The sequence below is a fragment of the Lissotriton vulgaris genome, chromosome 12, assembly GCF_964263255.1.
Source record: "Lissotriton vulgaris chromosome 12, aLisVul1.2, whole genome shotgun sequence".
NCBI classification, from domain to species: domain Eukaryota; kingdom Metazoa; phylum Chordata; class Amphibia; order Caudata; family Salamandridae; genus Lissotriton; species Lissotriton vulgaris.
The window spans coordinates 409,206,226-409,228,531 of record NC_141700.1 but is presented as its reverse complement, the minus strand read 5'-3'; the positions used below and the strand labels follow the sequence as shown (position 1 = coordinate 409,228,531).

At 49.2% G+C, this 22,306-nt stretch overlaps 1 protein-coding gene across 5 annotated transcripts in view; it reads right to left on the bottom strand.

The window, feature by feature from the left end:
- CHD9 (chromodomain helicase DNA binding protein 9) overlaps positions 1-22,306 on the bottom strand; it is a 2,197,083-nt gene that overhangs the window by 690,548 nt on the left and 1,484,229 nt on the right. For all 5 annotated transcript variants that reach the window (XM_086945174.1, XM_086945175.1, XM_086945176.1 and 2 more), the window contains one exon: positions 11,200-11,289. In XM_086945174.1, coding sequence (XP_086801300.1) covers positions 11,200-11,289 — 90 coding nt within the window. The remainder of the gene's footprint in view (positions 1-11,199; positions 11,290-22,306) is intronic.

Below are 22,306 nucleotides of genomic sequence, written 5' to 3'. Positions count from 1 at the left end.
GATTTAATATTGTTTACTTTGTGCTCTAATCTCAAAGAGGTAAGTAGAGAGTGTTTAGTAATAAATACATATTTTTCTAACACCTGTGTGGTTCTCCTTTCATTTGGTCATTCAGGAGGTTATAGACTGATAAAACAAGCTGCTTTACATTCCTTCAAGACATAGCCTGAAAGCTGCTCTCAATAGCTTTCATAAAAGGTTGTCTTTAACCTAATCATCAATAAGGGTTGTTTGGACTGGTACAAGGTGCCCACTAAAACTAGGTCACCATATACCAGGCCAACTTCTCACACTAAGCACATAGGCGCAATTCTGAGCGCATCTACTGCCTGAAAAAGGTCACCTTAAAAGGTGCCATTATTTGAAAACAACCTTTAAAATGCCAATTGAACCTCTCAAAGGAAGCAAGACGCTTAAAGTGAAAGCTCTAGTCACCGTCCTAGCATCTGAGATAATAGCCAGCTCAACTATTTAGTTTATAAAATGTATACATTTGATTGCAATTTATTCCCATTGCTTTTACAGTGCTGGGTCATGGTTGGTACTTCCTCTGCGTTGTGCTTACAACTTAATCTGTAAATACACATTTAGCCTTCCAACGCACAAGTTACTTACCTTCGGTAACAATATATCTGTAAGAAACAGTAGTTGGTGTTAGATTCCATACCTTAGAATATACCCAGGCGTCAGACTGGATCCAGAAAGTTTTGAGTAGCAGTACCCCTGCGCGTCGGTAGGCGTAGTCTGCGGCTCTGCGTCCGTCGTCGGCACCGGGATACGTCGCCGGAGTACTTAGACGCTGCGCTGATGTCCGTTCTTATACACAGCTTTTCCGCGCCAGGAATGCAGAGCCATGATAAAAACCGACACTGGTGCCATGAAACTAGGGCCCTCAAAGGGGGGAACCTTAACCCTAGATATCGATTCGCAGAACGGGGAGTATGGGTGGGGCGGTAAGGAATCTAACACTAACTACTGTTTCTTACAGATATATCGTTGCCGAAGTTAAGCAACTTGTGCATCTGAAAGAAACAGGTTAGTGTTAGATTCCTTACCTTAGAATAGATACCCCAGCAATACCAACCCCTGTGGTGGGTCTGCGAACCAATGATCACACCAGAAAGTCCTGGAGAACAGAACGGCCGAAAAAGCGGTCTCTCCGGACTTGGCTGTCCAGGCAGCAGTGTCTAAAGATTGTGTGCAGTGAGGCCCACATAGCTGACTGACAGATGTCCTGCAAGGGGACTCCCGACCCAGGGCAGTAGTAGCCGCCGTGGCCCGAGTGGAAAGGGCCCTCTGCCCAACAGGAGGCTCCCTTTTAGTCAAAGAGTAGCATACCTTAATGCACAACACGACCCACTGAGAGACGGTCTGTTTGTGCACCGCCCGTCCCTTCTTAGCGCCCACATAACCAGCAAAGAGTTGGTCGTGCACCCCGAACTGCAGTGTGCGGTCCAGATAGAATGAGAGCGCACGTTTTGAGTCCAGACGGTGGAGCCTCTTTTCCTCTTTCGAGGAATGCGACTGCTCGATGTGGAAGGCTGTGACTACCTTGGGCAGGAAAGAGGGACAAGTTCTCAAGACAACTTTGTCCGGATGGACAGAAAGGAAAGGAGGTTTGGAAGAAAGAGCCTGGAGCTCACTCACTCTCCTGGCAGAGGTGATGGCAACCAGGAAGGCAGTCTTAAGAGTGAGAAGACGAAGAGGGACATTGTGAAGTGGCTCGAAAGGAGCGCACATCAAATAAGTAAGAACAAGATTCAAGTCACACTGAGGCATCACGAAAGGAACAGGAGGAAACATGTGAGTGATGCCCTTCAAGAATCTATTCACAACAGGGGACTTGAAAAGAGAAGGCTGATCAGATAGCCTTAAAAAGGCTGAAATGGCAGAGCTGTAGCCCTTGATAGTGCCCAGAGCAGAGCCCTGCTGGGCAAGAGAAATAAGAAAGAGGAGAACCTCTGAAAGGGGGGCAGAAAGGGGATCCACAGCCTTTGCTGTGTGATAGATTGCAATTTTCCTGTTACAGAATGTCCTAATGATGTTGTGAATATGTTAGCCTAATGTGTCTAACCAATATGCAGTTACAGCTTATTATTCATGTGCTGCAACCCACTGAGCCATTTTTGTAATATGCAAGCTTCAGCTGGATAGAATTGTTTCTGTAATGGGTAAGCTTTTGTCAAATTTTTGCCTTCTAAGTTAGAAGACTTGTTGTAGTACATGGCTTTCCCTTGGTTAAGTTTACAGAATAGACATTTCTGTACACTCTTCTATAAGAGAGAGAAGCTTGTCAATGGCAGAGAGACTTCTGATGCTGACATTTGCTCTGCAGCTCCAATGTTTCATGGTACAGTTTTCCCCCCTCCTTTATGAGCAGAAATGTTTCCATGCTCTGGAGAAGCAGAGTCTCGGCTCCGTGGCCTTGGAGTAAAGATAATAATGTTGCCCTTGCAGGTGCAGATGCCTGGTGTTTGAGTTCATTGTTCACCCTCTGCTGAGCCCGGTACTTTTCCACTCTGGGCGTGGTTTTACTCTGCCATGCTATGTTATAATGTATTGCTGTGATGAGATGAGGCAGTCCTCTCGGTGCACTCCCTGGGGTGTAGACCTGACGGGGTCCATCTGCAGATGAATATTATGGCCAAATAAATATATTACTAATTCTTCTCCACTGTCCGGCTGGCTTATTATATGGTAATGGTATATGAGTGAGGTAAGTCGCTCAGGTGGATTTGAGCCACGCTTATGTGCACCATGCCACAAATTTGTTCCACCTGCAGGCGTATACCGATTTCGTGGAGGGACGCCTGGCTGCCAGAATCACATCACAGACTTCAGGAGGCAAGTCAAATGGCCTCAACTGCCGCCGCTCAATCTCCACACATGGAGGTGGACGCTGGACAGGATCGGGTGGAGGACCGACCCCTGCTGCTGCGACAGAAGGTCCTCCTGAAGAGGCAGACGAATTGGGGGATTGACTGACATACTGAGTAGCTCCGGATACCAGTATCTTCGTGCCCAGTCCGGAGCCACAAGGATGACTTGGGCCCGGACTCGCCTGATGATCTTCAGCACTCTGGGCAGAAGTGGTATAGGCAGAAAAGCGTACAACAGACCGCAGCTCCACTCGCGACGAAAATTCCAATGCGCAGAACTGATGACATTGTGCGTTCTCTTAAGTGGGCAATAGATCTAACCAAGGCTCTCCCCACTGCTGAAAGAGACCTTGAGCCATGTTCAAGTTCAGACGCCATTTGTGATCCATCATGCACCGACGGCTGAGTTCGTCGGCCCTGGGGTTCAGGGAACCTGCCAGGTGTTGAAACACCAGGGTCACGCCAGGGTCACGCCCTGATGTTCTGGCCATTGCCAGAGGAGCAAAGCCTCCTGACACAGGGCCCACGACCACACCCCGCCCTGTTTGTTGGAGTACCACATGGCGGTGGTACCACATGGCGGTGGTGTTGTCCGTGAACACCTGCACTACACTTCCCCGGACAGAGGGGAGGAATGCTGTCAGTGCAAGCCGGGTCGCCCGTAGCTCCAGAAGGTTGATGTGGAGCCGGTACTCCGCCGGAGACCAGAGGCCTCTGATCTCCACCTCTCCCATGTGCCCCCACCCCCCGCCCCCGCCCCCGCCCAGAAGGGAAGCATCCGTCACAACTACGTGCTCCGGTTGGGCTTGGGAGAGGGATCTGCCGCTGACCCAATCGCAGTCCGTGAGCCACCACTTCAGCTGTCTCGCAGTGCCCTCCGAGATCAGGACGTGGACGGACAGGTTGCCCTGATGCTGGGCCCACTGAAACTTCAGGTCCCACTGCAGAGCCCGCATCCGCCACCGGGTGTGACGCACCAGAAGGATGTGGGAGGCCATCAGCCTCAGAACCCGCAAAGTCAACCTGACCGAGACCCGGGATAAAGGCTGAAAGATCGGAATCAGAGCCTGAATATCCCAAACCCGCTGTTCAGGAGGATAAACCCAAAACCGCGCGGAGTCCAGAACCGCTCCGATGAAGAGGAGCTTCTGAGAGGGACACAGGTGTGACATTGGCACATTGATGGAGAACCCAGCAGGTGCAGGAGGTCGGCCATAGTCTGGAGGTGGCTGACGACTGTCTGGGGTGAGCCCGCCTTCAACAACCAGTTGTCGAGATAGGGGAAGACTGGCACCCCTAATCTGCGCAGATGAGCTGTGACCACCGGCATCACTTACGTGAACACCCGAGGGGCGCTGGTAAGGCCGAAGGGGAGCACGGTAAACTGAAAGTGCTCGTGGCCTACCGTGAACCGCAGTTAGCGCCAGTGGGCTGGCAGGACGGGGATGTGAAAATACGCGTCCTGCAAGTCCAACGCCACCATCCTGTCTCCAGGGTCTAGGGCAGCTATGACTGGAGCCAAAGTCAGCATGTTGAACTTCTCCTTTCGGAGGAAGCCGTTGATGTTCCGCAGGTCCAAGATAGAGCGTAGGCCCCCTTTGCTTTTCTTGGGAACCAGAAAGTAGAGGGAGAAGCAACCACACCCTACTTCTGGCCCAGGAACGCGCTCGTTGGCCCCCTTGGCCAAGAGGGCCGTAACTTCCTCTTGCAGAAGTGGCAAGTGATCCCCCGACATGCGGTGGTACTGCGGTGGAATGGCTGGAGGGGCCGCCTCGAAGGGGAGGGAGTAGCCCCTTCGGACAATTTGAGGCACTCACCTGTCCGACGTGATGGTGCGCCAGTGGAGGAGGTGATGGCGAGCCCTGCCCCTCACTGGCGTGCAATGGGCCTGAAAGCTCGGACTACGAGGGCTTTGATGCGGATGCTGCGGGGATGGATGTGGACTGGCCTCACCGCTGTCCCCTGGCACCTCAACGGCGGTTACCACGTCCGCCGCCGTGCTGGATGTTAGTCTGCGGCCCGTGGCTAACAGGACGTGATGGGGCACCCCTTCCTTTGCCACGAAAGGAAGAAGTTTGCTGGCGCTGGCCCGACAGGCCCAAGGACTTGGCCGTAGCCCTGGAGTCCTTAAAACGCTCAGGCGTTCCATGTCGCCAAAGGGGAGACGTCATCAAACGGCATGTCCATGAGGGAATTCTGACAAAAAGAAGGAGATAGGTGGTGCACTGCACGGGTTAATTTGAGGTTCTGAACGTTTTTCTCAAAGTTCTGGGTGCTCTCAAGGGTGGTGTTTGGACGGAAAACACCACCCTTGAGAGCACCCAGAACTTTGAGAAAAACGTTCAGAACCTCAAATTAACCCGTGCAGTGCACCACCTATCTCCTTTTTGTCAATTCGCCTTTCCGCCCAAGGTGGGCTGCACGCCACAATATGCAGTTCGATGAAATTAGTAAAAGCACTGAAGCCAGAGCGCACACTTTAGCCTATGATGATACCGAAAGACAACGAATCTACTCGCTGATAGAGGAAGACATCAGCCCATCTACTACCAGTCGGAGTAAGGAGCAATGCATAAAACAACTATTATACCTGTCCAAACGTCACATCAACCAGAAGCTCCATGCGAGCACATTACTTAGATACCACCGAGCACTCAGAATCCCTCGCGGGCTACAGATAGCCTTAAAACCTTCACTCTGCAAAAACTCTAAAATATTCCAGGACAAGTGGAATGGAATACTTAATAAATGCAGCCTCGATTTGATACTACTTATCGTTGAAGAATTGGCTGGAATACTCAAAGAACTTGAAGTAGAAATTAAGGAGATTGACAATGAACTCAAAGATATGTTTACATCAGAAGAAATGAATTCCACCCTTGAGGATATCAAAAACACTCTCGACAAACATCAAAAAGAAATCAATGAGCGAAAAGTGAGAAAATTTCGCAGGGACACGCTTAATTACAAGCTTGATGAAGTTTATTCATGGGCTGACGTCTATGCCCAAAGACGTTGCAATAGACCACCTAATACCCAGACGGACACATCATCCTCGGACACTGATTCTACATATCGAACATCTCGCAAACCTCCAGCACCTAGACCACCATCAAATGACGAACAAGCCAGCACGTCAGCAACCAGCCATGAACAAACTTCAACAGCGCATTTTTTAGAAGTAGGTCCAGACCAACTCGAAGACTCAGGAGGAGCCAGAACAAAAGAAAAAGAAAAGAGTCCACCAAACATGCAGAGAACAGTTGCCAAGAAAGACCTCAAACCAAAAAAGAACGTTTAGTTATTAACATCTCTGACATTGACATCCCTACTTACCAAATGAACCTACTTGAGAAAGGCACATCATTTATACCTACAGCACAGACTAACCTTCTAGAACTAGAAGTGAGCACCTTCAAGTTCACAAAAAAATTGAGACTACGTCATTTTTTTGCCAATCCTACCAGCTAGTACTTTGGACAAAGACGATGAACTTAGAGGCTTACGTCCTCCCAGTACCTATCAAGCACCCAACAGTCACAAGTGCATTGATCTGTTTGAAACTTTAGTGCGCAATGATTTGCAAAAAATCAATTTTAAAAAACCTTCAAAACAACAAAACTTAACTATGAAGGATCGTGACACCCTCAAATCGTTGGCCAACAACTCACGAATTAGATGTGTCAAAGCTGATAAGGGAGGAGCTTTAGTAATCCTTAATTCTACCATGTATATACAAAAACTACACGAACATTTACAAGACACCACGATCTACATGGCACTTGATAACAACCCGACCAGGGAATTCCAAAACATCCTCAATGACATTGTGATTACAGCTCACCGAGCAGGCATCATTGAAGATCGTACCAAAAAGTATTTACTACAAGAGCATCCCAAGAGTCCGACCATACACATGTGTCCTAAGATACATAAAAACCTCCTGGACCCTCCCTTCAGGCCCATTGTTTCCACGAAAGGATCAATACACGAACCCACCGGAAAATTCATCGACAAGTACCTCCAACCACTTGTCATAAAAACTACCAGTTACATCAAGGACACTACAGATTTCCTTGTGAAATTATCTGAAGTTCAATTCAACAACAATGAATCACTCATCCTTTGTACAGCTGATGTTAGCTCTCTCTACACTTCGATACCACATCAAGGAGGCATCGAAGCCATTGAACATGCCCTCCTCAACAGTGACATTGACGCACAAATGCAGTCTTTTTTAATGGAGCTTATGATCTACACTCTTTATCATAGCTATTTCCAACAAGAGGATCGATGGTACCTTCAGCTATCCGGAATGGCGATGGGAAATTGTGCTGCTCCCACGTATGCAAATTTATACATGGAGAATTTTGAAAATCAACACATATATACCAACCTGACATTCCAAAACAAATCAAAAATGTACATCAGATACATAGACGACCTATTCATAATGTGGTCAGACACCAAAGACTCACTAAATCAAGTACTCACTGAAGTAAACACTAAGGATTCACGCATCAACCTCACATGGCAAATCAGTGACACAGAAATGTCCTTTTTGGACGTTAACATCAAGATCACCCTACAAAGGGCTCATCACAGATCTTCACAGGAAAAACACGGATCGTAATAACACCCTACATTACTCCAGTTTCCACCAAGGCTCCCTCAAGAAACACTTACCATTTTCCCAAATGTTGCGAGTGAAACGCATAGTGTCTGATGAACAGACATTGATAACACGCATCAACCAAATGCATGAACGCTTTCTCAACCGAGGTTACCCCGAGGAAGTCCTCCGGGAAGCCCAGAGTCGAGTTGAAAAGATCTCCAGACAAGATTGCTTACTAAAAACCAAGAAAGACAAGGAACAACGCATAGTGCTAGTTTCCAAATTTTCTACAGCCAGCTCCATCTACAAGAAAATCATACTCAAACACTGGGCCATTCTACAGATGGAACCCGATTTCCGGGGCATCTTTGAAAAACCTCCTTTATTTGCCCATACTAGAAGCAAAAACATCAAAGAGATTCTTTCCAAACCCACTCCAGCAACTCCACAACATCAAGGAACTCAACCTTGTTTAAACTGTAACCACTGTAACAGTGTCATCAAGGGTAACATCATTCAACACCCAATGAAGGGCCATGCCATCAAATTACAAGTTGATGCCACATGCGACTCGATGAACTTAATTTACGCTTTAAAATGCCCCTGCGGGAAGCTATATGTTGGAAAAACTGAACGTAAAATAAAAACACGTTTAAATGAACATAAATCCAACACACGTCTGAAACTTGAGAAATCGAACATTGCCATGCACTTTGCTGAATCACGCCACACCATCGCACAACTCAAATTCATAGTTTTGGAAACTCTCATCAAAAGAGAAGGAACTGACAACCACAAACTATTGTTAAAGAGAGAACTAGAATGGATTTATCGATTACAGACTTTAAAACCATTTGGTCTTAATGATCGCATTGAATATAGTTGCTACCTGTAATATATATATATATGTTATTGCTGATTTGTCTGCATTGCTCCTTATTTCTTTCACTTTACCGTTGCTTTTACTTCACGATCCTTCGTGGTCATACACCGTTAAAATATGGCAGCTTCACTTTCCGACCCTTAGTCCTCTTTCTACTCATTCCCTCTGTTCACCTTCAGACACCTATAACCCCCTCCCACTACCACACCTGACTCCGACTTCGCAACCGTTGAACAGCGGACTCCGCTACGCTTGAGCATGAAGTAAGTCCTCGTTCGCCGCATCTAAACGCCCACGCGTTTAGATCTTTCACTTCATTTCATTTCTTAGCTTCACGCGGTAAAACTTCCTTCACACTCCCTCCCTTCACGTTGATTTTCGTGCACCATTCTAACCTTTCCGATTCATCAACGCCTATTCCCCCACCGATAGACACTAATAATTCCCATTACCACGCCAGTCGTCTACCCACCCCTTACCCTATTCTCTCTGTCTTCCTCCACAGCACTCCGTGATAAAGGGCATCCCTGACCGAAATGCATTGGAGAAAAGTTCATGTATCAGACTAATGGAATAACGTTACTCTAACTGATATGCTGTTAATATCAGGTTTCAAGAAAAACATATGACGAACAACATTGAATACATAATGAAACTTTATTGAATTTGTGAATCACGTTCATTGATCACCTGAGGAGTGCCTCATTAGGGGATGTATCTGCAGTTGCTGCATACACTACCTACTCCATGAGGGAATTCTGGACATAAGCCGCAAAGTTGGCAGACCTCAGCCAGGCGTGGCGGTAAACTGCCACCGTCGTGGAAATCGCCCTGCCCAGCGAGTCCATGGTATCCAGCCCACATAGGATACAGTACCGTGCTGCATCTCGCCCTTCCGCAAGGGCTTGAGCGAGTTTGACCCGGGCCTCCTCACGCAACCTAGCAGCACGTCCACGACCGTGTCCCACAGAGAGTGGGTAGAACGGCCCAAAAGGCAAGCGGTGTTGACCGACCGCAACCCCAAACTGAGTGAGGAGAACAGCTTCTTACCAAACTGCTCATACCTTTTGGATTCCCGATCAGGTGGAGCAGTCGGGAATGCGGTCTGGGAGTTAGAGGCCTGGATAACAAGGTTCTCGGGGTGGGGTGGGTACACAGGAAGCTAGGGTTGAGGTGGCCGGGCGGTGGCGCCTGGCCACGTTCCGATCTACAGTGGGACCTGTAGCGGGCCTGGACCAAGTGCCCAACAGAACGTCAGTAAGGGCCTCATTAAACGGCAGTAGAAGCTCCGAAGAGCTTGCCTGCAGTTTAAGGACCTCGGTGGGGAGGTTAATCCTCACGGCCGCGACGGGGAGCTCAAGACCCAAGACCCAAGGCCTTGGCCGCCCTCGTCATCACCACGCTGTAAGCAACCCCCTCCTCCGTAGCCACGGTAGGAGTGGAGACATAGCCAGTGTCGGGCGAAGTGTCCAAACCACTGGCCTCCCCTAAATCCACTGCCCAGTCCCGATACGACTGGCACTCTTGTGCCAGAGGTCCTCAGACCCCTCCCAATCCTCCTCGTCTCCCATCTCCTGATAGTCCAGTGCAAAAGATGGGGCCGGATCATAGAACGATTCCTCTTATCTCGGCGTCGAATGCAGCTTCGAGCGACGCCGGTCCAACGCAGGATCCTGACCGAAGGAGGGCCGAGAGACTTCGTCGTCTGGGGACGGCGTCTGGAGCGGAGGGCTCGTAAGGTCGACCAGCGGCGACCCGCATCTGGTGGGGCCCTGCGGCGTCGGGACCGGAGCAGTCGACGAAGCACCTGGTCCGCTTGGGCTCCAAGCCGGGGCAGCGGCCCGAAGGCGCCACAGCGGGACCAGACGGAGGAGAGAGCGACCTCATGGCCATGAGGAAGGCATCGATCTCCTCCGGCGCCGCCCGAACCCCCAGCCGTATCTCGCGAGTGTCGGGAGGTGGGGGGAGTCAGAAGAGCAATGTCGTCTCTTCGACTTCTTGTGCCTCTTACCTGAGGACTTGGAGCCCGAGGAATGGTGTTGACTCGCCGAGCTCCGATGACTGTGGCCCCGCGACCGGTCCTTTGACCTCCTCCTCGAACTGGAACGTGTACGGCGCGGGGCCGACTGCCGGAGCTCGAGGCGCATACGGAACCGCTCCCGCCTAGCCTTCGACGTCAAGGCCCGGCAGTCGGGGCAAGACTTGTCGTCATGGACGGCCCCATGGCAATACAGGCACCGGCGATGGGGGTCAGTAACCGACATCAGTCGGTTGCAATCACCACAGGGCTTGAACCTAGGCATCCCTACCGGCACCGATAGTCTTACGACTCGAAACAGGATCAAAAAGATCGAAAAAGTTAGTCAAAAAGTGACTAAGGAGTACTGCTTTTTCCGGATCTGCGCTTGCTGGTGCGGAAAAAAGAAGAACTGACGTCAGCGCGCGAGGGCGGCGTCTAAGTACTCCTACAACGTAATCCCGGCGCCAATGACTGATGCGGAGCCACAGACGACGCCTACCGACTCGCAGGGTTACTGCTACGCAAAACTTTCAGGATCAAGTCTGACGCCTGGGGATATTCTAAGGTAAGGAATCTAACACTAACCTGTTTCTTTCAGATATACAATCTGCATAGTCTATCATTCACCGTACAAAGGTATTAAATCTACATATTTTCAAAGGCACAGTAACTTTAATACAAAGTAATTTCAAGATTAATTTAGCCCTACAAATAAAATCACATTAAAATACAAAATATAACAACCTAAAAAGCATATTACACTGTATTACACAATATAATGTGAGTAGCAAGAAAATTATACCTGCAATCAGCTCCATCAAATACGTTTTGGTAATGGTTGCCAATGACTTCTTGCTTTAGATAATACAGCATTCGTACTCGAAGCAACACCCTAGAATAGTTTATTTAATAATGATTAATAGTGCACACTTGCTCAAATTTCAGATGAGTACATCTTGTGCAAAATGCAAGGTATTCTTTTATACAGAGGAAAGTAATGCATCCACACATTGTCCATGCCAAGTTAGGAATTTCAGAGTTCAGAATACCTTACTTATACATATAAACAAGCTGCTGTTCAGTTGTGCTTTATCATTATCATCTTGCACACTTATTGCCGGATAACAAGCTTTCAATATTTCCTAGTTAACATAACATAAGCAACATCTATAATGCCAATTTCTAGAGAAATGGATTGTTTTGATTATTCTCTGACAACATAGCATGCTTACATAAAGCCTCATTCACAAAAATGACTACTCTATTATACTTGGTACATCACTGCCACTATGTACAATGCAATCTAGTTATTTAGAAAAAATCACTTCGCATTACATCACTTAATTAGGTAGGATTCTTTCGGGTGCATACCATATATTAAAATATCATTCCAGATGTACGAGTTACTTACCTTCGGTAACGATGTATCTGGTAAAGACTATTCTAGCCACAGATTCCTTAGCGTATAATTATCCCCAGGCGTAAGACTGGATCTGGCAAATGTTCTTTGCCACAGCATCTCTATGCGCCGGGAAGGGGGGGTAGGGGGGGGGGGGGGGGAGAAAGAGGGGGTTTGTGATGGGCGGAACCATGTGACATTGCCCTGATGTCGGTCACATGAGCCCCATCCCGGTGCGGCAACGTCAGTTTTCTTCAGAGAAATTTTCCGCGCCACAACGCGGAGCCATCACAAACAAAAACTGTGAGAATATAGAAACAGTGTGCGAAAAAAATCAGATAAACAAACGAAAAATGCAAATGGTGAGGAACTGCACCAATCGGGAGAGTGCAAGCCACTGTGGCACCTAAAGTCATAGAAGTGAAGAGCAGAGCACAGCTACCACCACCACATCCCACAGCCGCAAATTAACCATCTCCCTCTTGAAACACCAGTCCCTGAGCGGAGACATCTCGATTACCATCTTTGAGAAGCTAAGGACGAGAACCTGGAGTTCTTCCCCTCTCTAAAGAAAGCAAAATCACAAAACGCACAACAGGCGCGGCTCACTCCCCCAAGCAAACCCATTCAAGCACTAAACCTCCTGTTCCCGCATGCGCCCAATCCCAGAGCCCACCCCTCCAAGTTACGAGAACTCCCTAGCCTCGCCTCCTCCGCAACCGCAGCCCCTCCGACCACCCTCCCCCGCCCCCTCATCCACCCCACCCAACCTCCAGAGCCCCCCTCCCAACTACTAATGCTCCATAGCCCCTTCTCCCCCACTAACCAGTCTGCGCCCAGATCTTTCACCCGCCCCATGGGGAGCCCGACCTCTAAGCCAACCCTTCCCCCCCAGTCAACCCCTACTGAACCAGAGCAGAGCCCTCCCACCGGAGTGGATCTTGACCCCCATCCTCAACTAGGCCTCACCCTCCCCCCCCTGTCACACCTCAGTTGGGCGAGATGCAAGAGTTAGCACTCCAGCCACCTCTGAACGCCTCTAGAAACGACACAGCCAGCAGCCTTTCGACCACAGGGCTCAGCTCCTCACCCCCCCCCGCCTCCCCATACAAGCTGCCTTTATAATTCCTTTGAATGCCTATCGGTCATCATCAAATCGCACACTAACAGCTCACTACACTGCCATCTCCTGTACCACCCACCCGGTAACCATAACTAATACAGCTCTCGGACTTGATCACCCAATGCGCTCTCAGCAACGATAACAGCTTAATTCTGGGTGACCTCAGCTTAAGATGGAACGAAACAAAAAACCCGCTCATCCAATCTCTGAAAGGACTCCGGCTAGACAACGGTATGTTCCAACACTGCCTAGAAGAAACACACCACAGAGGAGCGATTCTAGATGCAATCATCTCGGACATGAAATCGATCAATATTGACTACATCATTGCTGTCGACTGGTCAGATCACCACATTATTCTTTTTCATATCAACCAACCGGCCCTATCCAAACCCTCACTCTGGCTCCTCCGAAATGGGCCAGGAATACATCCCGGGTCCCTCAAGACAAACTAGAAGAAGCGCTAAGCATGCTCCTCCCAATCGAAGCGGAGCACCTCTCAACCTTAGAACTTATCTCACTCTACCACTCTAACCGGACGCTCACCTTGGACCGGCTGACGCCCCTGAAACAAAAAAAAAACAGAAACACCCCCTCTAGTTCTTGGTTCACCACTGACATCAATGAGGAAAGAAAACACCTCCGAACCGTAGAAAGAGCTTGGAGGAATAATCCCTCCTCCCTCCATCGTGATCAACTCAAGGCAGCACGTAGAAACTACAACAAGCACATCAAGAACAAAAAGTCATCCTTCTTCTGCTCTGCCCTAGACAACGCTAAAAATCGCCTTAATGAACTCTTTAACATCATTAGGAGCCAAACATCCAAACCGTAGTATCCAACAAGGCGGCGTCAAAATCGCTCTGTGACAACTTTGCTAGCTTTTTCAATGAAAAAAGTCGACAAAATAGATCTGGCTCTCAGCACTGACCCCGCCTCCCTCATGGGGACCTCGACACTAGCAACAATAAGCAACTCCCTAGTGAGCACTCCTACGCTTTGGTCCTCCTTCCACCCCATCCAGGAAGATGAGACAATCAAGCTGATAGCCGCCGCTAAAACCCTCATCCCACTCCCTAGACCAGAAACCCTCGAACCTGATGAAAGAAATGAAGCTCACCCTAGCCCCAATCTGGTGCATGATGATCAACAGTTCAGTGAGCACAGGATTCATTCCTGACTGCCGCAAAGTGGGTCAAGTCACTCCGTTACTAAAAAAACCAGGTCTGGACACGAGGACATGAACAACTTCAAACCTTCCGCTTCTATCTAAAATTCTTGAAAGATGTGTTCTCCCTCAGTTAACCCAACACCTAGAGAACATCAAACTACTAGACCCGCACCAATCAGGATTCAGAAAGGGATGCAGCACCAAAACCGCAATCTTAAATGTCCTAGATGATTTTCACATGTCTCTCGACTCTGACCAATGCAGCCTTCTCATCCTACTTGACCTATCGGCCACGTTCGATACAGTTGACCACACCCTGCTCCTCAAAGTCCTCCAAGAGCGAGCAGGCATTGAAAGGACGGTACTAAAATGGTTCTCCTCCTTCTTTCACAACCGCACACAAAGAATAAAAATCAACAACTTCGAGTCCGACCCCCGACCTGTGAGTAGAGGAGTCCCACAAGGGTCAGTTCTCTCTCCTCAACTCTTCAACGTCTACATGGAACCCCTCACCACACTTCTAAGGAAGTCTAACATTCCCTTCCACCTCTAAGCGGACGATACACAACTCAACCTGGAAACCACCTCGATCGAAGACATCCACAGACTGAACGTCACGCTCAAAGAGGTCCAACAGTGGCTCTCAATGAACCACCTCAAACTCAACCAAGAGAAAACAGAAGTTCTCCTCATCTCGAATAGAGACAAAAACCCTCAAATCGAGGAATGGCTCAAAGCCTTAGAAGCCCTCAATGGGGCTCTCGGGCCAACGGACTCTCAAATCCCTAGGGATTACCCGTGACCCCAAGCTGGACATGAAAAAACATCTCAAAAGACGCAAAATTTGCGTTCCTAAACTTGAAGCTACTGTACAGAATAAAACCCTTCCTCCCTCCAAAAGATCTCAAACAGGCCACACAGGCGTTGGTGCTTTCCAGAATTGATTATGGAATCGCAACTTTGACCGGTTCAGCAAAATCTCACTTAGGTCCCCTGACCACTACCCTCAATGCCGCAGCAAGAATGGTCACAGGAACGAAAAAATTTGAGCACATCTCTCCGGCACTTAGGTAACTGAAGTGGCTTCCTATTGACCAACAAACCAGCTTTCACACAGCCTGTCTCACTCATAAAGCCTTGCACACAGGCAAACCTGAATATCTGGCCGCCAAAATCAAAAGGGCCGGTCAGTCCAGAAACCTCAGAAGCTCCAACACGCTTCTACTCATCGCACTGAGAGCTCGGAAACTCAAAACCGGAATCAAATCCTTCGCGGGTAATGCACCCAAAATTTGGAACTCCATCCCACCCCACATCAGACTGACCACCTCCTTCCCGAAATTCAAGACACTTCTCAAAGCCCTCTTCCTAGAGCGCTCTCAACCGTAAAGGGTACCCCAGAAAGGACTTGAGGAAGGTTTACTATCGAAATCCCCCCAACTTGAGTCACATTCCGCAAATGTTGTCATATTGCCTCTGAGTTGGCATACCGAAGATGTTTTTGGTTTTTTTCTCCGCTCTCGTTTTCCGTTCAGAACTTGTTTGCTCATAATTGGTACATGCTGTGAAGCGCTCGGATACCTTCGGGTCCAGCAAGCGCTATACAAAACTTCAATAATTAAATACATTAAAAAATAAAAAATACTGCGAATCAACCCTTTAAGCAAATACGATATCCTACCTGGGGGCAGAAAAGTATGTGAAAAATTTCACAGCAGACTAAGAGGCCTGCAATCACACTCCATAAACAGTGAAGGACAACAAGGCCAGAACAGAAGAGTAACGACAAATAACCCCAAGACAAGCCCATCAAGGAGAGGCACATCCCCTGTAAGAGCTAAGGGCCGAGGCACAGCCAAGAGTCCCCAACTCAGAGGATACAGAGGAGTCAGGAATTTCAAGCAATAAAAAGGGGAAGTGCGTGAGTAGGCCCCACATTGGAAGACCAGGGTGAGGGGACGCAGAAGTACCCACGAACCACCCAAGCAATCACCAGAAAGAAAGGAGTGGATCAAACAAACAGAACGAAGCATCCCATTAGGGAAGAAGTGAAAGAGGGCACTCGCAGAAGGCAAAACCACCCGGAGGCAGACAAGTGCAGTAGACCAAGCTGAAGGTCCTCGCAGACCGGGGAGGAAGGGCGGGTTGTGAAGGAATCTGCAGCTAGAATTGTCTCTACCAGATACATTGTTACCGAAGGTAAGTAACCCGTACATCTGACAGAGACTACTAGCCCCAGATTCCTTAACGTAGAATAGATACCCTAGCCATACCCAGAAGGGAGGAGGCCCTGCGACAGAGCCACCCAGTAGGAAGAAAAACAGGGTCCCATAAGGGGATGTTGTGAGAAGTTGGCTGATATATGATGCTCACTAGTTCTAGTGATCACCTTGTATCAGTCCAAGCAACCCTTATGGTGATTGGTTGTAAGTCAACCTTATAGACCAGCTATCCTAATGGTAGCATGGACAAAGCAGTCTTAGGCTAAACTCTTTTGGCATGTGAAGCCAGCTGTTTTACCACGTATAACCCCTTGAATACCAAATGAAAGGACACCACACAGGTAGTTATGAAAATAAACAAGATATTTATTAACTAACAAACACCTCTGAACTCTTTATGAGATCAGAGGGCTAAGCACATGACAATACTCTTAAGAAAAATAAGTTTAAGTTGCACAATTACAATGTTGCCCTAGGGGCACAACAAATCATATACTAAGTAAGTGGAATGTGAAAGTCGATAGAAGGAATGGAGCTGTCCAGAGGCAGTAGGATCGCTGGGACTACACTACCCTAACTTTAGGTAAGTAATAGGAGGCCCAAGGAACGTGTGTGCAGAGTGTGAACTCACACGTGACAACGTCTATGGACAGTACAGTTCAAGAAAAAGGTGAGTACGGACAATCCTGACTAGTTAGGACTAAAACGACTGTGGAACTGGACACTAGGAGAGTCAATCTACCCTTGAGCACCAAAATGATCTTGTTACCTCACCCACAGGCTGCGGGTGCATAGGTGCAAAGTCGTGTCGGGTTCTGGCGTTGAAGTCTATGGAGCCTGAAAGAAAAGATGCTGCAGGCGACCAGGAGGAAGATGTCCGGTGTGATCCAAGGGTGGATCAGTGAAGAGGAGAACCTGAAAGCAGAGGGGACAAGGTTCAAAGTCACTAGCCAGTGACTGGAGTAGAACCAGGAGTGGAACCAGGTGTCGTCATCGCAATCAGGTGAAGAGTGGAAGCTTGTCTCTGCAGCCACGTGGACCAGGAGGTGTCTTCGACGACCAGGATGGAGGCACGAGCTGTCCCACGCAGGCTTTCGCTGTCGGCGGTGTCGGATCCGGATTTGGAGTCAACATGCCTTGGCAAAGGCAACCCACGCGGTGAGTGGAAACGGCGTCTGGAGTGGACCAGGAGGGTTCGGGGTGCTTCTCCTTTGCAGGGAAGCAGGGGCCAGTCTGGAGCAACCAGACCAGCAGATTGGATTTAAAGATTCGTCGTCTAGGAAGTCACTAGCCAGCTGGCAAGTGACCAGACAAAGCGTCGAGCAGCAAACAGGCAGAAGGGTCCCACGCAGATCTCGTGGATGCTGGAGGGCTGGTCTTCGGTGCAGGAGCTGCTTGTGGTCGGGGTTCTCAGTCCCCAAAGCACTTGGTCGAGGTTACCTCAGAAGTCATGCTGGAGCATAGTGCTGCTTCTTCCAAGATGGCCGGTCCCACGTGTCTTGTCGCACCCACGGATCTCAGCTGTGCTGCAGATGTAGGTAGAGGTCGGAGAGGTCTGGGAATCCAGGTATCGTCGGGCTCTGAAGTCTGGATCCTCGAGGGAAGACGACAAAGGGTAGCCGCTGGACGCTGATGGTGCCTGCTGGTGCAGGGTGGACACTCCTTGCCCACAAGGGAGATTTCTTCAGTCTTCTGTGTAGAAAGTCGAAGTCCAGAGTTTCTTCTTGCAGAGTTTCAGTTCAGGATTAATCTAACTTGGAATGGGACCAGCTCCTATCTTTATCCTGCTAAAGGGGGATGTACTATCACTAGGTCCCTCCTTTGGGTGGGACCAGGAAGGGGGGTGGTTAAACCCCCTATCCTTTGTCCGGTCTTGCGCCAGAGCTGGGGCTGGAGAGCCCCATGAACTGGTTTAGACCGGTGTATGCACAGGGACACCTTGTGTGCCCCAGGCATGTCTCATTCCTTTCAGCCCTGTCCTACCAATACACAAAATCCGGTCTGGGGTGGTGCTAGCACCTCCCAAGGCAGGAAACCCTTGGTCCAAGCCTCTCTCGCTGGAAGGACTCCCAGCAGCAGGAGGTCAGACTTGTGTCTGTGGTGGCAGCATCCATTTTGTGATGCTGAGGCTCGGGTTAACTTTAACCGGGGTTCACAGTTAGGTACATGTCGTGTACCTCTAAAAGGGTGGAATGCTACCCCCGTCGCCAGAATGGGCGAGGGGGTAGTATTCCAATTTGTATGACACCTTACTCGACATGTTTTGATAATGCTATGCCAAAGTTGGCAATAACCGCGAAGTTATAATGCACTTAAGAGTATATGGTATAGCGTTATCATGGAAACAGCTAAAGGACTTGGTTCCGAAAGCTGCAGACAGGCTCAGCTCATGCCAGAGCACTATCTCACATAATTCCAAGCACTCTGCCTCCAGGATTGTTAAGGCCTGCCAAAGGAGTGACTTATATGAGTATATATGTGTCCATTTTAGGGTTAGATATAGGTATACTATATCAAAAGCAAAGGGTGATTATACCACCTTGCCCCAGCTGATTGATCAGCCAGTTGTGTCAGATTTGGATGGCCAGCCAGGGGTGGCATAATACATGCTGCAGCCCCTGGTAGGCCTTGGGTTCACTTATGCCCTGGGTACCTATGGTACACTGTACAAGGACTTACAAGAGTGACCCAATACCAATTGGTAAATGCACCTAAGGTACATGGATGTCAATTTAGAGAGAGAACAGCTAGGCTGTGGGTCTGATTAGCAGGCCCACAGCCAGGGAAAGTCGTAAACCAGTGAAGCAAAAAGCAAAAATTTGGGGTGACCATAGGATTGCAGACCCTACTCTCCTACATATGTGTAATGGGGACAAGAAGGGAGGCCCAGCCCCCACCAAGCAGAAGGAAGCAAGGACGAGGCCGAAAGGCAGTCAGGACACCCCAAGCCAAACCAAGGTACCAAGGACATCCGCCAGAAAGCCCCAGATGGACAGACAACGGCAGAGTAGCACAGAGGAAGACGAATCACACCTAGGCTCCAAGGAGAAGATGTAGAATGGAGCAAAGCCCTCCACAGGAAAACACACACAGTGAATGGGACAGCTGAACCGGCCACAGCTGCGAGTCAGCGGACAAGGTAGAAACGGCTCCACAGTCAAGATAGGCAGGCGTGAGAAGAAATACGTGGTCTCACAGGTCTCCAGCAGAACAAGAGACAGGAGCACAAGGGCCCACGCCAAGGCCCCCGGCCGTGGACCAAAAAGAGCAGGTGGGCGCAGCCAGCAGCTTGCAAGTACCAAGCCGAGCGCAATACAAAGGCAAAGGCCAGGGAAATCCAGAACAACCCCTAAAAGGAGACCATTCCGGACATAAACCGGCCCACGAAAAGAAGTGGGACCAAACAGGAGAAAGGTGTAGGTCGGACAAAAGCCGTCAGCAGAACACAGGAAAATACCAGGAATCCTATCCGCCTGGAACACCAGAGAGAGGTCCAGGCTGAAACTCCAGAGAAAAAAGGGCGGAAACACCACAGCACAATAGCTACAAGTACCCCACTTACGGTATGACCTGTCCCGCAAAATACATGGGAACCACTCTTAGGGAAAAAATCCTGCATCAGAGAACAAGAACATAAGACCTGATGTCGGAACCACAGACGGCTTAGCAATCAGCCAAAAATGTTACACTTGCCAAAAAGGTTGAACCAGCAGCCAACATAAGAGAGGGGCTAACCAAGGGACTCCGAAGGCACGTCAAGCCACACAGAAGATACAAACGGGCCACTCAAATACCAGATTCCAGGAAGCAGGTGGGATAACGCCTCCCAACAAGCCCCGAGGATCAACAAGCCCGCCTACTGAGGGGGAGGAGGGATAAGCCCTGCAAGGAGACGCTGAATGGCAGAGTCTGCATGAGTGTTAAACAAAAGAACCCAATCAGAGGGCAGGTCAAACAGACGCTCCCTAATATTCTCAGGAAAAACAGCATCCCACAGCCAAACATGGCGAAGGAGAGCCAAAGAACTGGCCATACCCCGGACAAGAGCATAACATCCAAGGCCGCACAGAGAATAAACGCGGCCAGCTCTTGACCATCCAACACATGGGGTCGCAGATCAGCGTGGGTACCCTCATGGGAGACATGAGAAAGAAGGGACTCCGCAGAAACCCACAGGCTGGAGGTAGCCCTGGCTAACACACAGAGTGTTGAGCACCCAAAAAGCAGCACTGGACGAAGAGAAGATGTTACGCCCCCATGAATCCAACCAACGGGCCTCCAAAGACGGAGGAAACAACACCACAGGCAAGGACGGAAAAACAGTCCGCAGAAGAGAGGCCCGAGTAGAAGGGTGGAAGGGAAGGCAGACTGGGTCGTGCGGAGCAGGAATGTGGCGATGCTGGAGGGGCTGAGGCACCGGATCACAAGTGTCAGGACACTCCCAAGCTCCCAAAAGAGAGTAGTGCTGCGACGCTTCGCAAGGAAGAAACAGCTCCCGTCCACTAGATCCCTGGTGGAGAACTTCTAAGAGCCCGAAGCCGGCACGGGACCGTGGAGTCCGCCACAGGCACCGGCTCGACGTCGAGCAGCGCCGGAGTAGATATTGGCTGCGCTGAGTCGACCTCCAAAACCACGTGCTCCCTAGGAGAATGGGGCGGCTGTCGAGCCAGTTTGCCTAAAGAACTCGACCTCACACGGGGCAGCCGCCCGCGTAGAGGGCCGAGAGGGACTCGGGAAAGCACCCCAAGCCCCGGCCTCCACCTGCAGCACCGCCAGGATCGGGTAGTAAGGAGTAGTTTCTGTCCTGTAACTCCTGTTCTGTAGTAGGGGTATCTCTGTTATAGTCATAATCTAGTGAATAGTCCTGCTCATGAGCGTGGACCCCGGAGCAATCAAAAATAATCTCTTAAGGTGTCTAAAAATGCAGTCCTGCACAGACACTAAAGAGAGAATTTATAGACATATAATGCAGCCTATATCCACAGGCTACACTGTCCAGTACTTCAACTAGACATTCCACCAAAACCACAAACAGCACAGCTTGCCTGGTTTTCTTCATAGAGAAAAACTCCCCCTTTTACCAACAAAGACTCTGGAATGATAGAGAGGAAGGGGAGGACAGACAAGCACAATAGGCTGCCATTATGTGGCTCAAAAAGGGATACAGTGCCTTTAAGAAAACTTTCCAGAACTTTCTCAGTATCCCAGAATGCCCAGCAGGTCTCATTTACTGTCAGTTCTTTTTTAAGGCGTATAACGCTAGACCTGTAGCATTCCGAACATAAACATCTTACTCCACCGGGGAGGAGGGCGGGCGCTTATGACTATAACAGAGATACCCCTACTACAGAATTGGAGTTACAGGACAGAAACTACTCCTTCTGTAGTAGGGGATCTCTGTGTATAGTCATAATCTAGTGAATAGAATGGCAGGCCCATCCCCTCACCAAAGCGGCGGTGGAGAAAAGAAGTACAACACCACTACTGTGCGAACGGATTTCGCAGCGAAGCCTGCCCAACCTGAGCGTCTGCCCTGGCATCAGAATCCAGACAATAATGCTTAGCAAAGGTATGGACCGACTTCCAAGTGGCCGCCCTGCAGATTTCTGCAATGGGAACATTACGTAACAAAGTAGCCGTGGCAGCTTTACCCCTGGTGGAATGAGCCTTAGGTTTACCCCCTAAGGTCTTATTAGCCTTTTGATAACACAACTGTATAAAGGACACAATCCATCTCTAAATGGACTGTTTTGAGGTAGCAAGACCTGTCCTGACTGACCCATAATTGATAAACAATTGGTCTGACCTACGAATATCCTTGGTTTTATCCAGATCAAATTTCAACACCTTCCTGACATCCAGGGAATGTAGAGACCTTTCCGCTGGAGAGGAAGGATTTTGAAAAAACTTAGGTAAAGTTATGGTCTGGTTAACATGGAAATCAGAAATAACCTTTGGAAGAAATTTAGGGTGAGTACGCATAACAACCTTAGC